We start from the raw sequence: 26,546 nt of genomic DNA, 5'->3' as shown, positions 1-26,546 counted from the left end.
TAATATTTCTTGATATTTTGTTAAAAAAAAAAATTGTGTTGTATGATTTTTTTAAAAATAAATAATGTCAAATAAAAAATTGATTATATAAATATTTTTGCATAATTTGTTATTTTTTGAATTTTTGAAAATTTTAAAAGAATATTATATCCAACATAAATAGTTCATATTTTCGCCCATATAATTTATTTTTTTTAAAAGTTATTATTGGTTTAAATTTTATATTTTATAATTAATCTATAATTATTTATATTATAAGAAAATTATTTTTACTGAAATTGTTTAAAGTTAAAAAACGGGTGGTCGATTAAATAAGATGTCCAATTCCTTCGAGTTTTATACGCAGCGGAAATATGAAACCGTCGGTAGTTTACACAATTTGAACGCGTCATTGTCTCACGGTTGAAATTGCAGTGTGTGTGCACGATTCTATGGGTGAACAAATGCAAAACAAAAACAAAAACACACAACCGAGTTTGGTGTTAAAACCTGGATTCAAATCCAGAAGTTTTAACTAAATCAAGTACTTGGTTTACACCATATAAGACATCAACCCGAACTATCTAACCTATCTTCTACTTAAACTCTATTTAGTTTATACTAACTCTCATGGACCGGCTGCTACTGCACCGTAACAACTCCAGCAGGCCAACAACCAAACTAAGAATAAAGTTGTTTACCGAATAATTATCTTCTTAGACTTCGACTCCAAGAGTCATTCTTCTCGTCTTCAAATCTGCATGGATAAGCTCTCTCAACACACTAAAAGACGGAAAGAATACACTATGAGTTCTTGATGCTCACCCACGAAAACAAATATACATACAAACAAAAATACAATCTTGCACACAAAACACAAAGTTGACTGTGTATCAACTTTGGGGCAGCTTGTACAGGGCAATAAATATCATACAGTACAAGAGGACATTATATACAACATTTCCTGCATTTCCTCTGTCCAACATACATACATTTGTCATGTTTTATTTAGTGTGGGACACGCAAAAAATACAACTGTGCAGATTTTCAAAAATGGTATCAACAGACAGCTGCAACAACCATTTGCACACTTGCTCATATGCCAAAAATATAAACAAAAAAGAGTTTTGACTTTTTTCAATATGCCAACATTTACTAACTATAATTTTTAAATTTTCATATCTAAAACAGGTAAGTTGAGGAAGGTTAGTAATAATTTGAATAAAAAAATATAGATAATTAGATTTAAATAAGTATTTTTACCTTTAAATTATGTCTTAAGCATAATTACAGGGAATTACACTCACTTCTTTTGAGAAATATTTGCTATAAACTTTCTATATTTTTCTAATTTTCAATTTTGTCATCATTCTAACTTAAATTCATTTTCATCGATTTTAATCCCAATTGACATGTTATTTTACGTGTAAGAGAGAAACACTTTTGGCGAGAGTATTATTGAAGATTTGGACGTCCTTTTGGTGATTTTTGGTGTCTTATGGTTGTTTCTTAATTTTGTCTTTTGATTGTATTGATAATGGGCTTTATGTATACTTGGATTTTGGTTGATGCTGTCCACAGATGTTACAGTCAATGTATGGATTATGGTGGACAGTCGCGGTCCATTCAATATGAAACAAATAATCCATTTGTTGCGGCCCAACTTGATCAATCCAACATATCCTAGAAATGATCATCGATTTTAGATGATTTGGCTGAGTTGAATAAGTAGATTTTAGGGATTTTGATTGAGATAATATTATGGAGTGAAGATATGGATTTATTTAGAATGATTTTGTTTTTTTTTTTTTTCTATATTTGACGTTCTTATCGTGTTGAGATTGTATAAATGTGTGAGATTGAATTAAAAGGGTAAAAAAATAGAAAAAGAACAGGGCAGAGAAGAGTGAATCGAAAGAGGGAACAAGATAATTGAGTTGGTAAAGGTTATAGGTGTGAATGGCTGTGGTAAGAAATTCTATGTGAGCGATAGTGCAAGATTTCTGAGGGCCATGATTCACACAACAATTTTGTACGCTTGATTCGTTCATCTTTGAGTATTTCCTGGGTTGGCACCCCCAAACGTAGATCTTCGATGCTTGAACTGGTTAAAAATTTGAATATTCCACGAACAACGTAACTCTAATTGTGTTGCTCGAATTTTTTTGCAAAAATCTGGTGTTGTTTAGAGTTGTTATTTATTTAAGGTGTTTGAGACCAAAAATTATTCAGAGGTCCACTCCACTAATAATAACATTGATGGCTTTCGAGTTGCCATTGAATTGAGCCATTTCTTCCGGAGTTTATTTGAGCCTTGGTTTATCCACAACCATGGTCTGCACCTTGTCGTCTTCTTTTCCTATTGACCAACCATGATGATCTTCTAAAGAGAAGTCCAACTATGTACCATTGAATCCCAACTTTTATCACTGATTGACATGATGAAATACATCCAACAATGAAGGTCTTATTACGAATGCACCTTCCTTTGCTGTCATGGTCACGTCCAAGATTTGAAAACTATAAAATCACGCAACATAGACTTGTTGTTTGCTATATGATCAAACCACAAATACACACACCGGTGAGATAGGATATAAAATAACATAAAGAAAATAATAACCTAGTTTGGATGCAATAGTATACATCTGGGCGGCTTCAACCCAGAGTCATCTTAACTCATCAAGGAATAGATCAGGCTTACAGAGTTACAATATACAGAGTTCGGATGCAACAATTTCTAGTATGATATCTCTCAACATGCAAATTCCTTGAAAACCTTATCTTTCTTCACATAACCAATTTGATTGTCACCCCCACCTCATCAAGAATCTACCAAAAAAATTCTTTATCTTCTCCTTAAAATATTTCTATCTCTTTTATCATTTTTTTTTTTTTTGGTAGATAACATGCCAAACAGAAGAATCAATAAGATCAATTTTCAATAGAGCCCACGGAATGAGAGTATGCTTTATCTTTAACAAGTTCATCATTTGGAGTGTCTGATGACATATTTTCTTAGAGCAGACTTAGAACTTGGCTAAGACCATTGTTGGCCATCATTAATCCACAACAAAAAATTTTCACTTGTTGGTGCAAGCCCAACATTTATTTTAGTGAAGATAAACATACCAAATCTTTACCAGTAAGGATAGGACTACTTTTTGATCATTAAGTAACAAGCTAGTTGGAGTGTGAGAGCAGATTCAAATCACAACATATTTGGGATTAGAAAAAGGATATCATTTTTTACAAAATTAGTTATTAAAGTATAGTAGGGGATCTCGAACCTTTTCTAATAGATCCTCACTGAACTCTAACATTATGATTAGAACCACAACCTCGAATTTTACAAATTCCATTATTTTTTAACACAATAATATCTTCTTTTTTTTTTTAATTTCAGAACCTATAGAGGAAGTTTATATTTGGAAAAAATTTGTAAGCATATACTAAAAAACAACCATTGATATCTAATGGACAATATAACATCGTTTAATACCTTTATAATGTTATAGAATTAAAGTATAAATGGTCTTTTTTATGAATTAAAATATTTTTAGTGAAAAAATTACAAAATTACAAAGAGAACTTAACGACGCCTACACGATTAGACTACACCTTATTAAGGCAATTAATACGAACTAACTACAAAGAAATAAAAAAAAAAAAAAAAAACTATTAAAAACAAAAATCAAACAATCCAAGACTTAGCTTCAAGCAATCCAATCCAATCATTCAAACTGATGGGCTCCCTATCCACAACCAATCAACAACAGCAACACAAAACTAGCCAAGGAAATACCAATTTAAAAATTGAACTCAGAAAAAAAATACCAAATCGACTAGCCAAAAAAAATTAAAACCAACACTGAGCCCAAGTAAACATCTACATCACAGTCCAACCCCTAACAATAATAAATAAATAAACCATCAACCCAATTCAATTTGACTTGAAAGGCCCTCCATAGACCCACCTCAAACTTAAAAATAAACAAAACCCACAGCCAAAATTTCTCTTATAACCCACCATGCCGCAACATCGTTATCACCGCTCAAATTAACTAATGTTCTTACAACCTTGCATTAGAGCAAAAAAAAATAGGCATAGTCTAAAAATCTGATTCAAATCCGATACAAAACAATCATACTCAGGTCTAAAAATATAGGCCAAAAAATCTTCGGATCGTGCCGGCTCAGTACATCTGATGAAATATTAGGTTATGGACTGGCTCGAATTGCTACCTTTATCTTGTATTGAAATACAAACAACCAATAAATGCAACCAATGTCGGCCCAAAATTCAAAAAAATTCAATGCACCAACACAACGTACCTGGATGAGTGTTGACTTAATTACAAAAACCGAATCATCTGAAAAAAAAAAAAAAAAAATTAAACAAAACAAAAGGAACCAAAAACACCATTTGATTACGTTTTGTGACAGCTCCACTAGCCACTAGCTTTCATTTATTATAACCAAGTCATCGGAATTGAAAAACCAAATCATAACTCCCACGCCAGCCAACTGCCAATAAAGGCTCAATAAATAATCAACCAGCCCCCAACAAACAACCTCCATCACCCACAACCAACAGTATGTTGGGCAGGAGGATCATGCCCAACAGTCATAGGGAACTAAAAACACCAATTGATGATGTTTTGTGACAGCTCCATATACTTATGAAACCATCTCGACTTTTTATCCATTATATCACTAGAAAGATTAGCATAAAACCGATGGACTTTGTACGGAGTGAGAAGACAAGCTCAATGATTTAAGTGTTTTGCATCCAAACAATCCAAACATTAAGTAAGTTTATCATAGACTAGTTTACCAAAATGTGATTCTTCAGTTAACTTAATATTTAAGATATTTCTTTCAAGAAAAGTTTTGTTGCTCCTAAAATAAAAAATTATGTGAACGTTCAGATAAGTAGGCGTCTTTTTTTTCTTTTTTTTTTTCTAGAACCATTAGAAATAATAAAATATCGTAGCAATGTGAACATAGCAACATCATTATCATTATTTGCAACATTCTCTTCAATGATAGTCTAAGAGATGATGATAATAACAATCATTTTGTAGTTTTAATGTGTGCATTATGTTATATTCTATGTAATAGAACAACAAATAAATAAACGCCATATTTGGTGTTGGAGCCAATTCTACATCGAGTTAGTGAGCACAAAACTTATATGCTATATATCAACTATTGTATTGTTCAATATATACCATAAATCAAAAGTCCTAAAAAGATTCTACTGTACGTGCCAATTTTTCTAATGAGGTGCGGAAATTACCATAAGTGTATTGATCAATTGTTGTTTTGACGAGTATAAATCAATCAATAGGTGAAAAATTATATCTGCATAAGCTTCTCATAAGATCAAAGATCACATGGTCACTACCAGTCATCGGCATCCATTTTATATATCCTTCTTTGATGTTTCAGCTCTAACCATCAGGTTGAAAGAACGCTCATACTATATCGAAAAGCATGCCCTAATCCTAAAATACATAATCAGGAAAGGAACACGGGCGCCCATGATAAGGAAAAAACAGCAAAGTTAGTGTTTTCAAGTGCCATACAAATTTATTCACATATTAACAACTAATTTGCAACGAAATTGAGAAACCATTCGAGAACACAAAGAAAATGTTCATGGAATGATAAGATAATAGGTTAAATCAAGGATAAAAGTTTCATGCAATGTAAAAGTTGTAGTATATGGTTCCCTTAAAAACAATTAATTATGTTCAAGTTTAATCAATGGTTTCAAGACTTTCATTGTCACTAGTAGTAGCATCATCGGCAGATATAAGACGAGTTGGACACGGACATATCCTGACATAGTATGGTAGCAGTGGTCTTGGGATTTTGAAAGAGAATCTATTCCTCTCGATCCCGGTAGCTAAATTGTCTGGGTTTGGGAAAAGGTACCTTAGAAGAGAATAAAACAAGGAATCCATATCAGAAATTGTAATATGATATAAATAATTTGATTTTTTAAGAGTGAATGGATACCCTTCAACTTCAACAATTGAACGAAGCCGTTTGTCTGATGGTGAAACATAATATCTGCAATAGATTGATTATTGGAAAGTATTCATGTTTTATCGTAGCAATGATTTAAAGGGAATTGAATAAAAGGACCAAAGAATTGAATTCTTACATATCTACAAATTTTGTTCCTCCTCTAGCTCTAATTTTCACGAGCCGTTGCCACCCTGGAGGTGTTTGGGGAAAGTTAGGCTTTTCAATTGCCCAAACCAACTACAATCTTGGTTTACGTCATCCAAATCCTTGCACGATATCTATGGTTTCCACTCTCGGGCTGCTTCACAAATGAAGGGTTGTGTATCAATGTGCTCTCGGATCTCCTCGTACTTTTCCTTTGTTGGGATTCATCTCCATTTGAAACAAATAGCACATTGGACTACCAAGGCAACTATTGTCGTCATAGTTTTCCTCGCTGATGGTTGAGTTTGAGAAGCATGGGGATCCATTGAGTATCTAGTTTGACCAACAAGATTAATATATGAATAGAAAAAATCTCGTATTTTTGAAGATAATGTCTTATAGCTTTTTAGTTTTAATCACTTATAAAATGTCTTGGCCTAACACCCAACAATTGTTAATTCAAAGTAAAAGTATGTGCTATAATTACATGTTGTCCCTAGTAAATAAGCCAACAAAATACTCCCTCCGTCCCATTACTGGATATCCATTTGTTTTTTGCACGTAATTTTAAAAATATTAGTATTATATTAAGATGTAGCAGAAATAAAGTAGAAATGACTAAAATAACTTTATTAGTATGTGTGATATAAAAGTATTTGTGTAATTGTAAGTTGTAAGTGTATTTGTAATGTTAGATAGACAGTACAGTTACTAAAACAGAAATGAATAATTTGTTATGAGACAGACTAAAATGAAAAAATAGATACTTTGTTATGGGACAGAGAAAGTATATAAAAATGATATACCATAAATACACAATATTAAGATATGATCTCTTTAATACTTATCAATGAAGAACATCTTCGATTTAAAACATCATACAACCACACACATGTATATAGACATGTAGGGTCTTAAAGAATGAGAAACCTGTGAAATGACTATTTTGCCATTCTGAAAATTTGTGAAACTCAGAGGGATATCATATTGCAAAATAAAAAATATTGGTTAAGACTAAACTGTCTTTGACCGAATTTAAGATATTTATGACCGTCTTAATATAATTTTGTTAGTGGTAAATATTTTTCCATAAATATTAATACTTATATTATTATTACTAGGTAACAAATAGTTTTTAAAGGATAATTTATAAGTCAATTTTCATTGAATGCATAGAATCTATTTAAGATTTTGATTTGAATATAAATTTAGAATAAATAATTTTGAAAGCATGCGTATTGAATCTCAAATCTATTTGATTCAAGATAAAATTTCTAAAAAACATTTTGATAGCATCAATTTAATTCTACAAAGTTTTACATCAAATGGGATTGAATTGATATAGATTTTCTAGAGTATTTTCTTTGTTATAATTTAAATTATCTTGAATCGAATATAACAATGAATAGAATCGATAAAGAAGCTATCATTAGACTAAGAGCATCATTGATTTCGTATTTGGTGGAATAGTTCAGAGTGAATAAGCAAAGTTTTCTAAGGATTAATAAATAAAAGAAATCAACTGTGAATATAATTTTACACAAAGCATGTTAAAACAGAAGAAATTAAAAAAATAAAAATAAATCAACCATTGTCAAAAATATCTTGATTAAATCTTTCAAAATGTTTATCAAATTTAAATCACTTTGTGAGGCTTTTTTAGCTTAAGTGGTGAGTTACGGCTTCTATCAAAATAATAAATATTTAGAAGTTAACCATAATTCAAAGGTCTATTCCAACATACATTGTAATAGATAATAATTTATTACTCCCTCCGTCTCAAATAAGGTGCAACATTTGCTTTTGACACGACTTTTTAGGTCGGTAGTATTAAGTAGGATAATTTATAAATTAGGTGGAGAGAGAAATATATATTTGGATGATGTGAGGGGATAAAGTGTGATGTAGAAATTAAGTATAATTAATTATTTCCTATTTTGAAAATATTGCATGATGTTTGGGACATATCAAAAAGAAAATATTGTAGGGTATTTGGGACATGGGGAGTACAATTCAGCCACCATCGAGACCTATAGTCGGGGGTTCCCAACACAAGGAATTTTACTATAATCAAGACAAAGTTGAGCAAGTTTTATATAGTGTGTTTGTTTGGGGGTTTGGATTTTGAGTTGTGATTTAAATAGTAAAAATTTTGAATTTGAATAGTTGGATGATGTGATATAAATAGGTATTGATGTGATGTTTTGAATATAAAATTATTTTTTAGTATAATATAAAAAATAAAAAATAAGTGTTTGATTTGATATTTTGGAGAGAAAAAAATAGGATGAATAGTTTATTTAAAATCCAATCCCCAAATCTTTTCAGGTGCGACTTGTCCCATAATCACAATCAAGAGAAAGACCAATTAAATGATTGATCCTATAAGTAACAGTTAGGAATGTCAATGGGGCTAGTTCGAAACGGGTTTTGCAAGCCCCGGCACCCGTCCTGTTAGAAAATATTATGACCCAAGACCCTCTTCGCCCCGCTTCAACCCGGCCCCAGGACCCGTAATGCTCCGAACCCGGCCAACCCGATAAACCCGCTTTTTTTTTTTAAAGAAAAAAAATTATAAAAAAATTAAAAATAATTTAATACTAAAAGAAATATGCGTCAAAGTAGCAAAAACTTATAATTCTAAAAATAAGAACAATTAAATATGACGATAGTCCGTAGTGAGGGCGGTCAGCAGTAGTTCCGACTATAAAGAGAATTGTAGGAGAAACAACTGCGAACATAAATTTGATTTAGAATTAAAGTTCTATTTTATATTTAAATTTTTAAAATAAATAAATAATATAATTTATATTGTATAAAAATATAAATAAATTATCATAATTATTAAAGTATCCGGGTTCGGGTCCAAGTTTGGGGTGGAGCGAGTTTATAGTAAAACTCGTAACCCGCCCCGAATCCGGCCGGGTCTAAAACTCAAAATCCACAATCCGCCCCGAACCAAATTTTTTAGACCCGAACTCACCCCATTAAGACCGGGCTTGGGGCGGATCTGGGGCTAACCCCGCCCCATTTGACATCCCTGTTAACAGTCCTACGTTGTCTCATGCAATCTTTGAATGCAGTTTCAATTTCAAATCGCATATATTTAAATCTATTCAAAGTCATTCAAATAAAAATTGACGAGCAGAACGCTACTTGTATCGTGCATGTCGGTTTTGAGTGGACAATTAAATCCCCGTGGGAGACATGCGCGGAACTACACGGGGGCTTTGAACCCCAATTATCAAAATATATGTATTTTTATGTAAAAAAATAATAAAACAATGTATTTTATAGTAATTTACTTCTCCTAATTTTTTTTTATTTTGTAATGTAAAAAATCATAAAAAATTTATTCGTTTGTGGATTTATACTTTTAGTTTTCCAATTTTTTATTGATTTTGCCCTCCTCTGAACTTTTACTGTTGTTTTCGTCACTGGTGGGAGAGATTGCTTATAAAAGGCCGTGCTTCGATTCATTCAAAACACACGAAAAATATCCAATTCCTCTTCTCTTCTATCTCTCCCCTCCTATTGCTTGTTTCCGGTGATATTTCCGGTGTGTTACCGATAAAAATCTAGGTCATTCTCCTTATTTAAATCTTTCGACATATTAAAAGTGTGCCTCATTTTAGTTCGTCGGAGCTCCAAAATATTGGGGTACCACTTAATTTGGAGATGAACGTCGTTCATCTTTGGAAACATTGTGCCACGAACTGGAGGCACTACCGGGGCGTATTCGTTTTTACGGAGAGATGTTCTACTTCGACTCGACGTGATTATCGAATTTATTTTGATAAAGAAAATTATTTGTAATTATCAAATTTGTTTCGATAAATTGATTATCAAATTTATTTCGATAAAGTAATTGTGAGTATCCGATTTATTTTGGTAAATTGATTATCGAATATACACTACAAAAAAATATCAATTTTGTAACGAGATTTTTTCGTTCTTAAATCCACTTTTTCCGTTATTAATGATATTAGAGACGGAATTAGTGATGGAATTATGTTAGCTACGTGAACTTTAGGAATGAAATTCCGTTACAAATATACTATTTTTTTGTAGTGATATTTCGATAAAATTATTGTGATATCGAATTTATTATGATAATTATATTATTGTAATATAATATTATTTTTATATTTCTAACCTCCCGTCGTTTCAAATTTTGTTTAAATTATTCTAAAGCTAAATATGATCAATTGTAATAATTCTTATAAAATTTGTAATTGGAGATCAAGTTATTCAATGGAGGGAATTTTTAAGCTTTTTTATCCACAATACTTACAATTTTAACCCAAAGATCAATTTTAATTCAATTAAGAATGGGCAATTTTGTTTTTTCAATGCTTTATGTTTTACTAATATACAAAATTATAAATAAATAAATAAATATTAATTTATTATTTAGTAATTTAAAATAATGATATTATATAATTAAAATAAATTGAGTTTGACTTATGTATTCAATTAGTATTAAAATTTATTGTTGGAATGAGTTTAGTACTATAAATGCTAAATAAAATTAAAAAATATGTGTTTTGTTATGATTTCAAATGCAAACTATCATTATTCATTCCGCATGATTTTTAATCGAAATATATTTTTTTAACATAAAAAAAAGTACATCAACATACCATTTAATAAAAAATTTCAAATTAACACTCAATTGTAGCTTAATTTCAACTTACAAACAAACAATCATATAGATATTAAATTGTATAAAAAGAATTTGAATTATTATATAATGATATATATATATATGCATATATAACTACCTTAAAAAATAATAATAATAATATAAAAAATTACAAAATTCAAAATAATAAAATCATTATTTAAAAAATTCATGACTTCAACTAACATCTCCGGACTTCTCAAAGATTTCATACATATCGACTTCAATGGCCTACCTAGTTCCAGATTCCCACGACTTCCCAAGACTTTTTGGCGTGTTTAGATAGTTGGATTTTCATTTTTCATTTTTTTTTTTTTTTTTTTTTTTTAATATCTTCTGTATAATTGGTTAGGGTCAAGTATAGAGTATCTCCGTTCTTTATTAGCCTTTACTCCGTCAGACCATCATCTTCTGGAGTTGGGTTCCTGCCCAAACCTCCATTTGACAGATAATGTTTCTTCGAGAATATTGCAAAAAATATACCTTATTTATACTCTATTATTACTTTTGTCTTATATTTATTTTGCTGATAAAATATATCATGTATGTTTGCAAAAATCGTTATTTTTGTCATTTAGCTGCACGTGACATTCACACCACGCGCAGTGACACGCGACCAAAATATATAAATAGCGACTTTTGCAAACATGTGGGATATATTTTGCCCACCGGATAAATATAAGACAAACGTGATAATGAGATATATGTGAGATACTTTTTACAATTTTTCCATGTTTCTTCAAAAAAAGAAAAAAAAAAAGGCATAGCAATATAGCATAAATCACCTAGACACCTCAGGTGCAAATGGGGTATGAAACATGCACATGCATATGCCACAAATGGGGACGGTGGAGAAATATAACAATTAATTATTTATCCGTAAACAAAAATTCCCAACAATCATAAAATTACCCAAATGATTCCACGCTGATCAACACCAACTTTGAATTCTACTTATTAACTGTTTCCACAAATATACAATCTAATATGAAGTTCTTTTAATATCTTCAAAAATTTTATTACATTGAAATCCTTATAAATATGTTGTATCTAATAATTTAAGTCGAACTAATAAACCACTACTAATATTTTTCCCATTCTTTAAAAATATATTCTCAAATCTTTTAAAGTAATAAGAGTGAGAATGTCTTCAATAATGTGTCTTATATAAGTCTATTTTCTTAAAAAGTAATCCAAATTTAGGTTTTTAAGGGCATCCGCATCAGAAAAATTTACAAAAGAGTTTCTTTTCATTCCACATCATCATTTCACTTTTCCACCTCAATAAAAACTTACATATATATATTTATATTTATATCAATATAATTTATTTGAAAATTAAATTTAAATAAAAATATATCAATATATATATATCATTATATAGAGAATAAAATTTTATATAATACAATAATATAAAAAATAATAAATAAATACAAAATAAAAAATTTGAGGGTATTTTTTGGTTACTCTCTGCAGCAACCCAAAAGTCATTTTATATTTTTTTTTGACTCCCAAAATTGCCATATGGAAGCCACCTATAAAAGAGAGGGTTTCTCTCCTTTGAGAGAAACTACCGATGTGGATGACCTAAATAAGCTAGCAGATAAGATAATATTATCACACTTTTTCAATTCATCTATGATTCATTCAATAATTACTCAAGATTGTCGCATCAAACTTGTATTATCGTTCTCCAACAATAAACTTGTATGTCGATCATTACTTTTTTCTCGATTATCTACTAATCATACATGCAGTTAGTGAGCCCACAACTCTATGCTGTATGCAGAGCTGACAACAAACTAACACAACACGATAATCCAACACAAATTCCAATACAAGATAATTAAATTTGAGTCAAAATTTTTTACTTAATTATGTATATGGGTCCACATGAACCTGAGAAGATAATAAATATGTTGGATTGGAGTTGAAACTTTTAATTCGAAGCCAACATCACAATCCATATGTTATTTATTAATATTAGTTAATGTATTATTCTATAGGTAAAATAATATTAATCTATTAATTAAAAAAATATTAATTTATGGAGTAATATATGTTCTTATTGTTTACTGAACTATGTTTCTTATTCGTCTTGTTGGAACAATTTTTCATTGTCCGTTGGTGTCTTGTTGAATTGTTGTCAATACTTGTCTAGCATTATTGTTTAATTTTAGAATTTTTTAAAATTGGTGAAGTGATCGATTTCGTGTTAATTAGGTCAGGTTTGAGATGATAGAATTCGTGTTGGATCTTCTAGCATGTTTGAGCGGGTTGGTTTCGTGTCGGATCTTCTGACCCATTTAAATAAACAAATCAATTTTGAATTGGGTAATTTGACCCGTTTAAAAACTCAACTGAACACAAACCCGACACGGTACAACCCATTGTTAGCTCTAGCAATATCATTTGTTCTTTTGTACAACATAAATAAAAAAGGAAAATTGATTGTACCTGCCAATTTTGTGAATAAGATGAAGAATTTACTGCAAAAGTTTAGAACAAAAATGATTTCATTTGGATAAAAATCAATCAAGTTGGAAAATCAATTTCTACACAAACTGTTAATAGAATCAAAGCTCAGTTGGGCACTGCAAGTCATTGGCAGCCATCTAATCCTTGTAAAATTTCTCAGCTCTAACCGTCAGGTTGGAAGAACGCTCATACTATATAAAAAACATGTCATATTTCTAAAATCCACTTTATGCCATCTAGACATTTTGCCCAGTATTTTATTAGAAAGATTAGCATAAAACTCATGGACTAAGTTTGGCTGTAAAGAGGGAGAGAGCAAGGGTACTGACTTAATATTTTTTTACAAAAAACCCAAATAACCAAGTTCATCATAGGCTAGTTTATGTACCAAAATATGATTCTTCAATTAATTTAATGTTTAAGATATTAGTTTCAAGAAAAATCTTGTTACTCCTAAAGTAGAGATTATGTGAACCTCTAGATGTGTAGGTGTCTTTGTATTATAATAATAATAATAACATAATATACCAATTATCTTTTCAAGTGTGACTTGTCCTATAGTTTCACGATCAAAAGGCCTTGACCTCCAAAGTTTCTATTATATCTCAAGGGAAAAGACCAATTAAATAATTGGTACTAATTAACAGTACTATATGGAAAATGAGAATTGTGCGACAAACGAATGTTCCACGATCATTTTGGTAAAATTAAAAAGGGAACAACTAATTTGTCCAACAAAATAATATGTTCAACCACAATAATGTTTCGATAAATATCTGCAGCACTACCCACTCGAACTCATTTTTATTATCAACTAGATCCTTATAATAGCCCCACAATTAGACAATTAATTCATTGATAAGAGTATCCTCAAGGATTTAACTTATCGGGATTAAACTAACCTCACAGTTTAACACGAGTCTTTCCACTGCACTTTATCCTTATTTATGCACAACCTGGGAACTTCTCAATGGGTCATCCATCCTCAAATTACCCTAAAGCAAGCATATTTAACTTTAGAGTTCTTTCAAGTGGGCTCTCGAAAAGGAATGTGCATATTGTTGACATGAGTAGTATATTCAATCTACTTAATCTCTATTCAATCTCAGATAGCCTAGCACCGATTTATCCATGCACGGGAGTTGACCCACGTTACATCCCAATGATCCATCAACTATGAGGCCCCTCAAAAGTCCGGTCAATGACTATGGGCTGTCGCAGGTTGGCTTTGATACCAACTAAGCATATTTAACTCTAGAGCTCTCTCAAGTAGGTTCCCAAAAAAGAATATGTATATTGTTGACACGAGTAGTTTATTCAATCTACTTAATTTCTCTTCAATCTCCGGTGGCCTAGCATTTGTTCATTCATACACGAGAGTTAACCTAGTACCAGCCCAAGGCCAGGAGTATCACACAGTTCTTCCCAACGTGCCACCAATGCTGCAAGTTCGGACTTCATCCATCAAGGCTTCAAAAGTGTGGTCTATGTCATTAAAAGAATTTTTCGTTGATCTTCATTTTTTGAGCCCACAATGAAAACTCAACATTAAAATTCCAAGCTTGCATAATGGCTTAATCCAACAGTATCTTTAATTGATCATTGGCACGATGCAAATCTTGTATGTCTAAAACAACATTGGTCAATGGATGGAAGTAGGCCTTGGATATTTCATTCAAACGTTTGCAAACAACTAAGAATCTTTTTTAACTGAACCTGGGAGTTAAATGGCCAAAGGGGGTTCGAAATCAGACAAGTAAACATGATTAGATAGTTAGAGCCATTCATTTTTTTTTCTTTAATTAAAAAATGATCAAATAAAACTTACTTAAGTTGTAGGATATGAAATAGAAATGGGAAACTCTGCGATAAAAAAAAAAAAAAAAAACCCTTCTATAGCAAAGGTTCGGGAATCTAGAAGACAAGAAACATTTGCTATGTTTAAATTAAAAGGTGGATTAAGAACCTCAACGTCAGACACTTTAAGGACATTAGGTTCTTTTCTCATATTATAGCATTTTATTTCATGGTCAATAGGATCGGACACTTGTAATTCAAAAAATATCAAGTATACTAAGGTGAACAACAAATTGTAACATCTGATATGACACACTTTCCTGGATCCCAGTCATATTCACTTAAACCGCACCTCATACTTAAGAAATGAAAGATATGATACAATAGGGGTCTTGAAAAGTTTAGTTAGCTTTTCATGTGAATAACAAATGAATTTTCCAAATTTAAGGATACTATCTACTCAAGTTAAGTTGCAGATGCATTTGTAAGCTAAAAATATGAGGGACCATCCTAAAAAAAAGAAAAAAAAAAATCATGTTTGGAGTTGGGATAAGTTGAGCTATTTTTAAAGGCTCTACTCAGATTGGACCCAACATATTCCCATCTGATTGTAAACCATAGCATGCCTTCATTACAAAAATATTATGATCAACAAAGCTACAATTAGAATCCAATTTTCAGACACAATCACAAGATATAGAACGAACCTCTTATACAAAAGGAGGATGAGTTGCTTCCCAGATATGTCGAGGAAGAAGTTTGTAGTGATTTCCAACCAAAATTGTCTTTTCTTCATTCTAGTGGAATGCTTTAACAAATTGTATAAGTAGAAACTTTCTTAAATTGGCTTCTTCATCTTAAAATAGATTGTTCTACAAGCCATCAATGATATAATGATTTTTTGGATCAATTGTTACCTCAAAATTATCCCTGAAAGCCAAAATCAATTTCACTATTGGGTCTTTTGATGACCACTATTTTAGAAATAAAAGAGTTGAAGACTCTGTAAATTTGTAACATAGAATTTTACTAACCTTACGAAGGACTCTAGTGACACCAAGAATGGTTGATGTGCAGATACTGGATATAGGTGACAGGGTCTCAATAATGATGGTTGGATAGTTCTTTGTATTATGAAAATTCATTTTCCGAATATAATTTTCAAACATTTTCTTGCCTCAAGGTACATGAAATTTGAATTGGCATAATAAAAAGATTCAATCTTGATTTCAATTAAATAAACCAAGAAAAAAAAACTAAAAGAAATAAAAGTGAAGAGACTGTAAACCTGTAGGGAGGATTCTGGATGTATTTTATAAAGGAATTATCAAATTATATTTTGTGTATTATCTCATATTTTTTCAATCTCAAACTAGTTCCTATATTTTATAGAAATACAAACACATCCCTTCAGTTTTAAAAGATGCAATCTTTTAACTTGAGATGACAATTTTGAACTTTAAACTCAAATACTAGACACATGAAGAAGACTGGGATGCCAGATTGATCCGGCGTCTACGTTTGAACTTTCTCTTATTTGGATTCAACAAATAAAAAGAAATGGAGTAAGGGTTTGAACTTATGTCTATTGGCAATAGGATACTTAAGTCTTCCCTCAAATTTATTCTATATTATATTTATTTTACATTAAACCTAGTCATACCAAATTACCAACAATATGCTAAATTCTAACAATCCTCCTCTTTTAGCATAATTCTCAAATCGGATACAGTATAGTTATACACTATAAATTCATGCATAAATGAGAATATCTCAAAGATTGAATTTTCATCTTAGTAAATCAGGATATTTGAAATATTCGAGAATTAAGATGTTCCTATATAAGATTGAACATTTCAAGTCATTTTAATACATGAAGGTAACATACACATAAGTTTACTATTCATTTCATTTCGTACTAGATATGTTATGATTCATGTGTCTCTATCCATTCACAAGCATAACGAAAGCAAGTCCAAACATTCTTCAAGTAGCAAAACTACAGATAGGATCTTCGGTCCCGGGCTTTGACCTGGTACCGAAAGTACCACACACATGCATATACATACATGTGCATGTATGTATAAAGTTTGAATTTATACATACACATATATGTATATACATTTATGTGTATGGATACTTCCAGTGCTCGGGACCGGGGATCCCCCACGTATATCTTTGCAAGTAACTCATTCCAATCTTGTTTCGTTCATTAACAATTTTTCAAGTAAGTTATTAAGAGAATAATTCTTAGCTTACCTTTCTTTAAGATCCGAACACAAATCAGAGACAAATTTGCAATATGTGTTCCAAACTTCAAAATTTGATCATTACAAATTGAATTCAGCTTCTAATATTGTATTAGAAGGGAATTTGGTGTCCAGTCATCTTAATTGATGAACCCTTTTGTCAAATTGTCAACTAAATTATGTTGTGACTAAACAATTCCACCAAAATCACCTTATTTGTGATCAATTCATAAATCATATTGTGTGTAACACCCATAGTAGTGAGTAAAATATCCGAAATCCGATATGAACCAAACCGAAACTTTAAATTTGGTTCAAATTTTCAGATTGGTTCGGATTGAATTTTTTAGAATAAGTCCATTCAATGCCTTAAAATTATCCTCCGGCGACGGTAAAAAGCACATGCACCTCATGTGAGCGGATTGACCTCGCCAGTGATTGTGTGGTACTCGTCGGAACTGATGTGGCAGAAGATGTGAAAATTAGCAATTTAGGACAATATCTCAACTCTGGGCCTTATATAAGTTTGTCCTTTGGCACCTCAGAAACACACATGATACGTAGCCTGTTGCAGACGTGGACCTTGCCAGAGTTCTGTTGTCGCACGATGTGGGTCATTGCCGGCGTGACGTAGAAATTCATTTTTCTTTAAAAATACATATTTTTTTAATTTCAATTTGTTATTTGAAATTAAAAATATATGTAAAAATAATTTAAAATGTAATTGTAAATAATTAAAAAATATTTTCACAGAAATACACGGAGAACTAAAATGTTGAAAAACATATTATTTTAATAATAAAGTATAATTACATTTAAAGTAGCACATATTAACATAATATATATAGTAAATATTTTAATAATAAAGTATAATTACATGTATTAAAATATAATTTTGATTTTATCACAATGTAGTTTGACCAGATTAGCAAAATATTTATAAGTAAAGTAGCACATATAAATATAACATAAAGCAAATATTTTAATAACAAATTATAAAATTATATTTTAGCAAAATATAATTTTAATTTCAGCACAATATACTCTTATTTTAACACTATATTACAATAAGCAAATTATACAACATATCACAAGATATAACCCATAGAGCAAATAGTAATATAATATATAGTCTCGTAAGAGATGATCTGGTGTTGGCCGTCGAACCATGTGTGATTTGCCCGTCTGGCCTAATTTGCAGGGTATCAAAAAAAAGAAATATATATATATATATATACTGATTTTAGAACAGAAATATAATCCACAATATATATTTTTTGTCTTATGATAATTTGATAATGTGGTTATATGACTTTTGATAATTTGCTAATTACTTCAAGAAGCTAACTTGATAAAAATCAACATATCCTAACTGTCGTCTTATATCTACATAACATACACGTTTTCATATATACCATATACATATAATAATTTATATCTATTTATTTATGCATCTTATTAGTTATTATTGATATATAGTCCCTAACATATTCTATAAAATAAGAAATCAAAATATATTATTTATAAATAATGGTTAAATTAAATAATGTATAATTTAAAATTAAAAAATTAAAAAAATTGTGCATAGTGCGGATTACATGTTAATATATATATATATATATATATAATATTACCTACAAAATTTATTTAACCACTAAATTTAACACAATAAAATCATTATTTAAAAGAAAATGCTATCAAATGAAAAATAAAAAATAAAAATATATAAAATAGGCATATCAAATACTCCATCGGTCCACTTACAAAGTTTACATGTTTCTATTTTGGGACGTCTAATTACAAAGTTTACATTTCATTAAATACCTATTTTTTTCCACAAATACCCTTATTTTACATCACATCATTACTTTTACACAAAAAAGTAACGGCAAAAATGTAATTACACTACTTTTAACTACTCACTATAATTAAAATATTATTATTTTTTAAACACCGCGCAAAAGTAAATGTAACCTTGTAAATGGACGGAGGGAGTATATAGGAGAAATGTCATTATATTTGTTGAACTACAAACAGTACTACACGTTGCTAAATTTAACAATAGATAGCTACAAATAAATTCAAAATCATAAATAAATAAAAATAAAACTAGTGAGTCCGTGCGATGCACAATCTTTTTTATAATTTATTTTTTATCCGTCAAAATTATTCATATTTTTTTATTTGCACGAAATTCATCTATTACTCTCTCCGTCAACTAAAAATAGTCAATTTGGGTTTGACACGGAATTTAAAAAAATAAATATTTTATTAAAAAAAACGATAAGTAATTGAGTATATTTTTGAAAATTTAGTTAAAAATGAAAGTAAACGAGAATGTAATAAAGTTAGTGATATTTATTGTAAATAAGTATTGAATAAAGTGTAATAATTAAATGTTGATTTGTTAACTTTGCCAAAATTAATAATATGATAAATTTAGCTAACGAACTAAAAAAAAAGTAAAAATAAAATTTGACGAACAAAGAAACTATTAGTTTTTGCAAATATACAAAATATTAATATTTAAATATTTTTTTATTAATATTTACTATACGTATCTTTATCATTGTAGCATATTATTTTCTTTAATTACTAACTTAATTCATATAAATAATTAAATATCTTTAACTATTTTCTTATATTTTTCTCAATTTTCCAATAAAATATATATACATATTTACAACATTGTCAACCTCAATTATATATTTAGATATATATATATATATATATTTTCCAATCAATAATGCATGTAGATCACTAGTCATAATCAATTATTGACGATACTGTACATATAATTTATACTAGCGTGTGCCCTGTGGTGTAGAATTAACAATATCTCACTCTTACCCCCTACGCCTAGTATATGACAAACTTTTTAGTTAGGAATAACGTTATTTAGGTAATATAAATTAATAAATTATTGAATTATTTCATCATTTTAGTACTGTTGGTATTTTATATATATTTAACATTATATTTCACGAATATTTAGAGAATAAAATTTTATATAATATAAATAAATAAATAAAATACGTTGATTTATATTTATTAAGATGTTTAAAATGAATAAATTTATTAAAAAAAGACGGGAGAGGGAAAAAAAAAATCATCTGTGGTGAAACTGAAAAAATCGTAATAACAAATATTTTTCTGAGAAAAAAAAAAGAAGTGATTATTAAATATTTTGTTAAATTACATAAATTAATATAAGGATATTGAACCATAGCTACTACTATACCAGACTTATAATTATACTGAGTAGTACTGTAAAACAAATGAACAATTCGCAAACTCGGCTCGGTTTCGTTTGATCTCACTAAGAGCTTGTTCGCTAAGCTAAACGAGTCGAACACGAACATAAATTTTAACTCGTTTCTATAATATTTATTAAAAAAATTAAATTAATAATTTTATATTTAATAAGTATATATATCTTTCTAAATAGTATATTTCATTCTATTTTTATTCAAATTTATTAATAAAAATTATAACTATTATTAACTAAATTTAAATTTTTTAAAAAAATTAAATAAATAAAATAAAAATTTTCTTAACGAGCCGAGTCGAGCTGAATATGAACAAAAAATTTGTTAAATGAGCCGAGCTCAAACAAAAATTTCAGCTCGTATATCTTAACGAACACGAGCCGAGCTCGAGTCCTTAACGAGCAGAGCTCAAACATGACAAAGCTCGACTCTATTCGCGTCGTTTACAGCTCTAATACTGAGATTCAAATATTTCAAAGTAAACATTAGATGAAGATGGATAAAGTAATATTATCCATCCTAACACAATGCAGTAGACGCAGCCTTAAAAAACTAAAAAATTATGCAGATCAAGAGAACATACTAAACTACAGTTTCTATGGTTAGTTGGATCGGGGTAAATGAGCCTTTTAGTTAGAAACTTTTCGAATGATACCCTCAGCTACATAACACCTTTGCTTTTGTGTTGATCGAAAATATGAACAACAATTATGGTTTCTTCTTTCGCTTTGTGGTCTTGGCCCGAACATCGCACATCTCCCGTTTGCGTTTCGTGGCAATGTTTTTATTGTTGTCGTTCTTCTCAGCAGCACCTTCGTCGGGACGACTATTGGACCGACCCTTTAAAGCATCATTCACGAAAAATTTTAGCCTCCACAAAGTCGCGTCGCTCTGTTTTCATGTATTGGGAAACAGCATCGATCAGCACAATAAGAGCCAATTTAGCTAATGAGAAGAGTATTTATTATATATATATATATGTGTGTGTGTGTGTGTGTTTGTCGAAGAGAACCTGAGCATTTAGGTCGAGTTCCACCTCTTCTGCAGTGGCTTGGAAGTTGGAATCGTTTTGAGCTACCATATCCAATGCCTTGCTCAGATCTTCCGGGCGTAAATTACAGAGCGCGGCCCCAAGATTTCTCTTCTCCAAAGTAGAGATGTGCCTGCGCAAGTGTATTTAATTTGGTAATAGTTAGCTGGGGGTGATAAACGAGCAGAAATGGGACAAGATCGACAAAATGTTAAATGAAAAAAGTAAGAACAAGCCAATCTGAAAATTGTTTTCCAAGACAGATTATCTTTTTATACCTTGGAAGAGTGACATTTCTCACTATTACTAAAAATCATTGCTAGGCTATCTTAGAAGAAGAACACACAAATAGCGTACCACTGTGAATTAATTGAAGCAAAGAATGGTGCTAAATTAGGCATTTCTGCAAATAGGATTTTACTATTCGGGCGCTGCGGATTATCATGTGAGTTTATATGCTTTCTGAAAACTGAAAATATTTCAAGAATTACTAGTGGTAAAATGCCAAAACAGTACTTATAAACTGCAGTGTTGCATGAAACCTTGCTCATAAAATACCTGACGACTAACCCCGTCCTTTCATAAACTCAAAAACCTATCCCTACGGCCCAACTATGCAATAGTTTCCTATCCCATGGTTTTGGAAGAAGAAAAATATGATCTACACACAGAAAGACCCTCAGCTGACGTTACATTAAATCTTAAACTTGCAACAGATGTCACACTATTATAAATGTATCAATAAGAGAGGAAGAATGTATGTGAATCAGAGAGAGAGAGAGAGAGAGAGAGAGAGAGAGAGAGAGAGGTGTTGACTAGAAAAGTTTTGCAATAGTTGGTTTGTTTGATTGTGATTTCAAATTGAAATCACCACTATTCATCATACACAGTTTTCAATAAAAATACAATAATTTTTTTTAAACAAAACATCACATCAAAATACTATTAAACAAAAACTCAAATCAACATTCCATTTCAACTTAATTTCAAACCGAAACTATCACTAGCCCACAAAATTTATTTGTTACTGTTTTACCTTTTACTTGCATTCTCAAAGGAAGGCCATGTTATACATTTGAATCTAACTACGAAAATTTTGAAAATGGTAAAATATAAGAGCAATACAGTCCCACTAGAAATTATATAAATGGCTGAATTGTCCTAAGCCTATACCGATATTGTACTTTGTATGCTGGAAAGTTCAATTACAACATGGTCAACACTCAACGTGTAATGTATTGTCTCACTCGCTCAAGAATTTAACAAAATTATTAGATACTAAAGAAGTTACAAGAACCTAACTTCACTATAAATTACTTTATAGTTCATCCACAAGCTTAATCAGATAATCCATCACCGAAAAGCAAATAATTGGTGCTTTTACAAGAAAGGTTACTGCTGACAGAGACCATGGGAGTAGGCACAAGACAAATGCATGTAAACACCCTACCTCAGAAAGTATAATATGAAAAAAAAAAAAAAAAAAAAAAAACAAAAATAAGTCCAGCAAGTTTTCATCAACAACAATATGACTAACCTGCAGTTTTTTTGCACATTTTCTCTGAATTCTTCAATCTGCCTAGAAATATCTTGAAGCTGAAACAAATTTTAAACAAATTATCAGCTTCATATCTAAGAATAATGCCATCATCACATCACTACCAAAATCATAAATTCTATCACACCTCATCATGTATGTCCCAGGCCATTTTTACATTAGCTGCCTCCTGAAAAAGCTGAAGACTTTTTTGTGCTTCAGCTTGCTCCCCTTCAAGTTTTTTTTCCTGTGAAACAGAAGTTCCCAAAAAGTGCTCATCTCTAACATATTCAAGTAGCTCAACGCCAAATTCTTGGGTGTGCTGGTGATTTCGAGTTTGTTTTCATATTAGCATTCTATAGTAAAATATGTTTTCACCTAAAAGAAACATTATATCAAATGCTTATTTTTATTTAAAACATCACATCAAAACTTGTTTTCCATTGCAACCATCACATCCAATACCTTATTTTCAATTCAAATTTGTTATTCCCATAATGCTGCAATATAAAACCGAAACACACCCCTTTACAAACTCATGATGTTCAAGAAATATTAATATAAAGACAAACGTATCAACTTAACTGGCAGTCACATCTCAATTTTGTTAGTTACCTCATCTGTAACTTTTGGCAAAAACTGAAGCCACTTCTCCTCAAATTTTTCCAATAATTTTGCTGCCATGGCATAAACCTCACTACTTTCACCATTGTACTTCATTGCATTCTTAAATACCAGGCAGATGTCCGAATATATCTCACGGACATGCTTATACCCAGTGCCATCCTTTGCTTCCATTTGATTTTTTATAGTACTGAAATCCATTGGCCTGTCAATAATCTGAAATAAATCATTTGTGATGAATCAATCTAACTGTATAGCCAAACCTTTTAGGCTATGTTTACTACACATGATTGTTGAATCTTCATGTGTAGTAAACATGGCCTTATGGAATTGCATACTCCAATTGTAAGCTTTCTTTCAAACCAGATTTAAAACCCAATTGCATTCAAGTTGCAGAAATTTTTTTTTAAAAAAAAAGACATCCGGAGACCTTCAATTATACACAGCAAAGTAAATGGGAAAAAAAAGAAAATGAACATTAATCCACTATCTTACCATAAATCAAACACACTTTCATACAATAAGTGCATGACTTATAGCTCTAAATTCATCTAATCATTATCTATCATTAAATATACATATGTGAATTCTATTAAATTTTCACAGCATATATAAACATTCAAAGTGGGATAAGATATAACACTTTTCTAGCACAACTGCTCAGCAACTGGGTTCCAAATGAAAAGGCTGTAATATCCACAAGTGCAAAAGCAAGTATGCACAAGAGAGAAGTCAATCAATGGAAAGCAGCCGATGAAGCAAACCTGATAGTAATCATGTAGCCCAAGTCCCTCAACATCCACTGGTTGCATAAAGGGCCATGCAAATTTGTGCTGTGTCATCTAAAACATTAGAATAGGAAACATGATAAGAACACACGATACCCGAAGCAGTGATGTACATGATTATTAATTTTCTCTTAATATAAAAGCAGAACAAACAAGAGGTCATCATATGACATGAAACACGCCCAAGCAGTCAGTATACAAGAGACCTGCCTGACGAAATATACTGCCAAACTGCCGCATAAGGTCTTGCATTCTCTTCGCTGCAGCAGCCTGTCTACGAGAAGCATCCAGTTGAAGCTTCTTCATGCTGGGGATATTTTTCTCCTTCTCTTTATCTTTATGAATTGAAGCACTTCTAGAAGTTTTTGGTTTTGCATTTTGCTTTGCATTTGAGTAAAACTGCTCAACTTCATTCACTCTTTGTTCAATCTGAAATTCAAATATAATAATTGGAAAACAAAATTGATTTCACAATTCAAGCGAACTCTATAGGTAAAGGATACAATTTCAGGCTACATAACAGAATATAAAAGCAATTGAATGAATCAGTAAAGCAACTTCTGACATAAAAATTCAAGGTACTTCTCCCTTTAGATCTTGAAATTAAATACTATCAACAGCACAGCTGTAAATGGCACCGCAAGCAGCCCAGGCCCTTTTCTACGGCGAGGCACGCCACATCAAGAGGCGTACCAAAGTCACTATTTCCATGGTGCAAGTGCAAGGCGTGGTTTCAATATTATTTATTAGATTCAACTGTCTAAAATTATCTGAAGCTATGATCAACAGCTCTTGGATTAAACATGTTAGTCGAAACAGTCTAAAATTATCTGAAGCCAAAACATAGTAGAGCATTTGGCAAAACAAGCTTACGATAGCATCTGGCATCACAAATCATCAAAGCTCTAACATTCATATTAATTAAGACAGCAAGATGCACATAAACTGCTTACTTTGTCAACCTTTGTGATTAGCTCATCAACTTTAGTCTTATAAACATCCACTTGGTCAGAATTACATTCCACCTTCCCTTGTCCCAAATCTATAGCTTCCTCAATTGACATATTCCCCAAATGCATCTAACCTTGTATAAAGACCCAATTGAATTACAGGCCAATTTCAAAAGGACATCGCCTCCACAGCATCATTAATCTACAATAAAGCCCCACAAAGATATAACCAACAAATGATTGGAACAAGATAATAAACAAAAAAAAAAAAGTTGCTGCAAGAAGAAAAACTATGTAGGATCATATACAAGGATAGGCCTCAGAGATTTATTCTCCCTCAATTGTTCATGCCTGAGATTTTATTCTTATTTTAAACCAATTATTGTCACCTAAGAACTCCAATTGCAAGGATCCAAAAACTGTACAGCAATCATCAAATCAGTCCATTCTAATGTACGAGAAGGGAAATCAAGCAAACATCTGGCCAACTTGCCTGTGAAACGTACATCAACCAATAAAGTATAAAATTCAAAATTAACTCGAATAGATCATTCAATAGTTCCACTTGCGCATCCAACTAGCTCCAATTCCCATCAAGCGGCATCCTATCCGGTGGTTTCGGAACCAAAAGCACCAATCGATATGATGCAGAAACTCAAACACGCGTGTATGAGACAGAGTGAGAAAGTGATTCACCTTGCAGCCCTCAGAATTCGTAGCTTGGGGATGAGGATGGTGGTGCGCTCCCCTGCGGCGGAACTCCATTGGTAACCTAAGGTCTGTTTGTTTGGTTTGAGGGTTTAGGAGGCCAGGTAAGGAAGGGAATTATAAAAATTTTGCTTTTGATTCAAATACTTCCTCAGTCCAAATAACAAGTATAATTACAATGGACGGTCAAGAGTAGTATAATAAAATAAAAATATTTATAAAAAAAATATATAGAATATTTAATAAAATAATTATTTTATAATTGGACGT

General features: G+C 30.9%; 2 protein-coding genes across 4 annotated transcripts; both read right to left on the bottom strand.

Annotated features, from left to right (window-relative positions):
• Positions 1 to 5,554: 5,554 nt before the first annotated feature.
• LOC127241243 (methyl-CpG-binding domain-containing protein 2-like) lies at positions 5,555 to 6,488 on the bottom strand. Its single transcript, XM_051260171.1, has 4 exons — positions 6,423 to 6,488; positions 6,155 to 6,255; positions 6,007 to 6,060; positions 5,555 to 5,922 (listed from the first exon to the last, which is right to left on the bottom strand). The coding sequence occupies exons 1-4, from the start codon at positions 6,486 to 6,488 to the stop codon at positions 5,745 to 5,747; spliced, it is 399 nt and encodes a 132-aa protein (XP_051116128.1). The 3' UTR covers positions 5,555 to 5,744.
• A 14,609-nt stretch (positions 6,489 to 21,097) lies between these two features.
• On the bottom strand, positions 21,098 to 26,426 carry LOC127241329 (transcription factor GTE6). 3 transcript variants are annotated; one of them, XM_051260315.1, is made up of 9 exons: positions 26,265 to 26,426; positions 25,572 to 25,770; positions 24,829 to 25,047; positions 24,595 to 24,672; positions 23,822 to 24,046; positions 23,355 to 23,453; positions 23,207 to 23,265; positions 21,652 to 21,802; positions 21,098 to 21,530 (listed from the first exon to the last, which is right to left on the bottom strand). In XM_051260315.1, the coding sequence occupies exons 2-9, from the start codon at positions 25,695 to 25,697 to the stop codon at positions 21,348 to 21,350; spliced, it is 1,140 nt and encodes a 379-aa protein (XP_051116272.1). In that variant the 5' UTR covers positions 25,698 to 25,770; positions 26,265 to 26,426; the 3' UTR covers positions 21,098 to 21,347. The 3 variants fall into 3 exon arrangements, with proteins under 3 accessions (XP_051116272.1, XP_051116273.1, XP_051116274.1); XM_051260316.1 differs by having other exon boundaries at positions 21,676 to 21,802; XM_051260317.1 differs by lacking the exon at positions 25,572 to 25,770 and having other exon boundaries at positions 26,265 to 26,425.
• Positions 26,427 to 26,546: the final 120 nt, after the last annotated feature.

The sequence above is a fragment of the Andrographis paniculata genome, unplaced genomic scaffold, assembly GCF_009805555.1.
Source record: "Andrographis paniculata isolate CXL003 unplaced genomic scaffold, ASM980555v1 Contig82END, whole genome shotgun sequence".
NCBI lineage: Eukaryota > Viridiplantae > Streptophyta > Magnoliopsida > Lamiales > Acanthaceae > Andrographis > Andrographis paniculata.
This window is presented reverse-complemented; position numbering and strand designations above follow the sequence as displayed.

Bases quoted from the DNA above. Each gene is read 5' to 3' on its own strand.
- LOC127241329 (XM_051260315.1), bottom strand. From the start codon at position 25,697: ATGCATTTGGGGAATATGTCAATTGAGGAAGCTATAGATTTGGGACAA. The intron at 24,047-24,594 runs GTTTGCTTCATC...GATTTATTTCAG, and splicing joins GGCTACATGATTACTATCAG to ATTATTGACAGGCCAATGGA. The intron at 21,531-21,651 runs GTTCTCTTCGAC...ACATGAAAACAG, and splicing joins AACTCGACCTAAATGCTCAG to AGCGACGCGACTTTGTGGAG.
- LOC127241243 (XM_051260171.1), bottom strand. From the start codon at position 6,488: ATGGATCCCCATGCTTCTCAAACTCAACCATCAGCGAGGAAAACTATG. The intron at 6,256-6,422 runs GTAGTCCAATGT...CCAAGATTGTAG, and splicing joins TGACGACAATAGTTGCCTTG to TTGGTTTGGGCAATTGAAAA. The intron at 5,923-6,006 runs GTATCCATTCAC...TTCTCTTCTAAG, and splicing joins TCAATTGTTGAAGTTGAAGG to GTACCTTTTCCCAAACCCAG.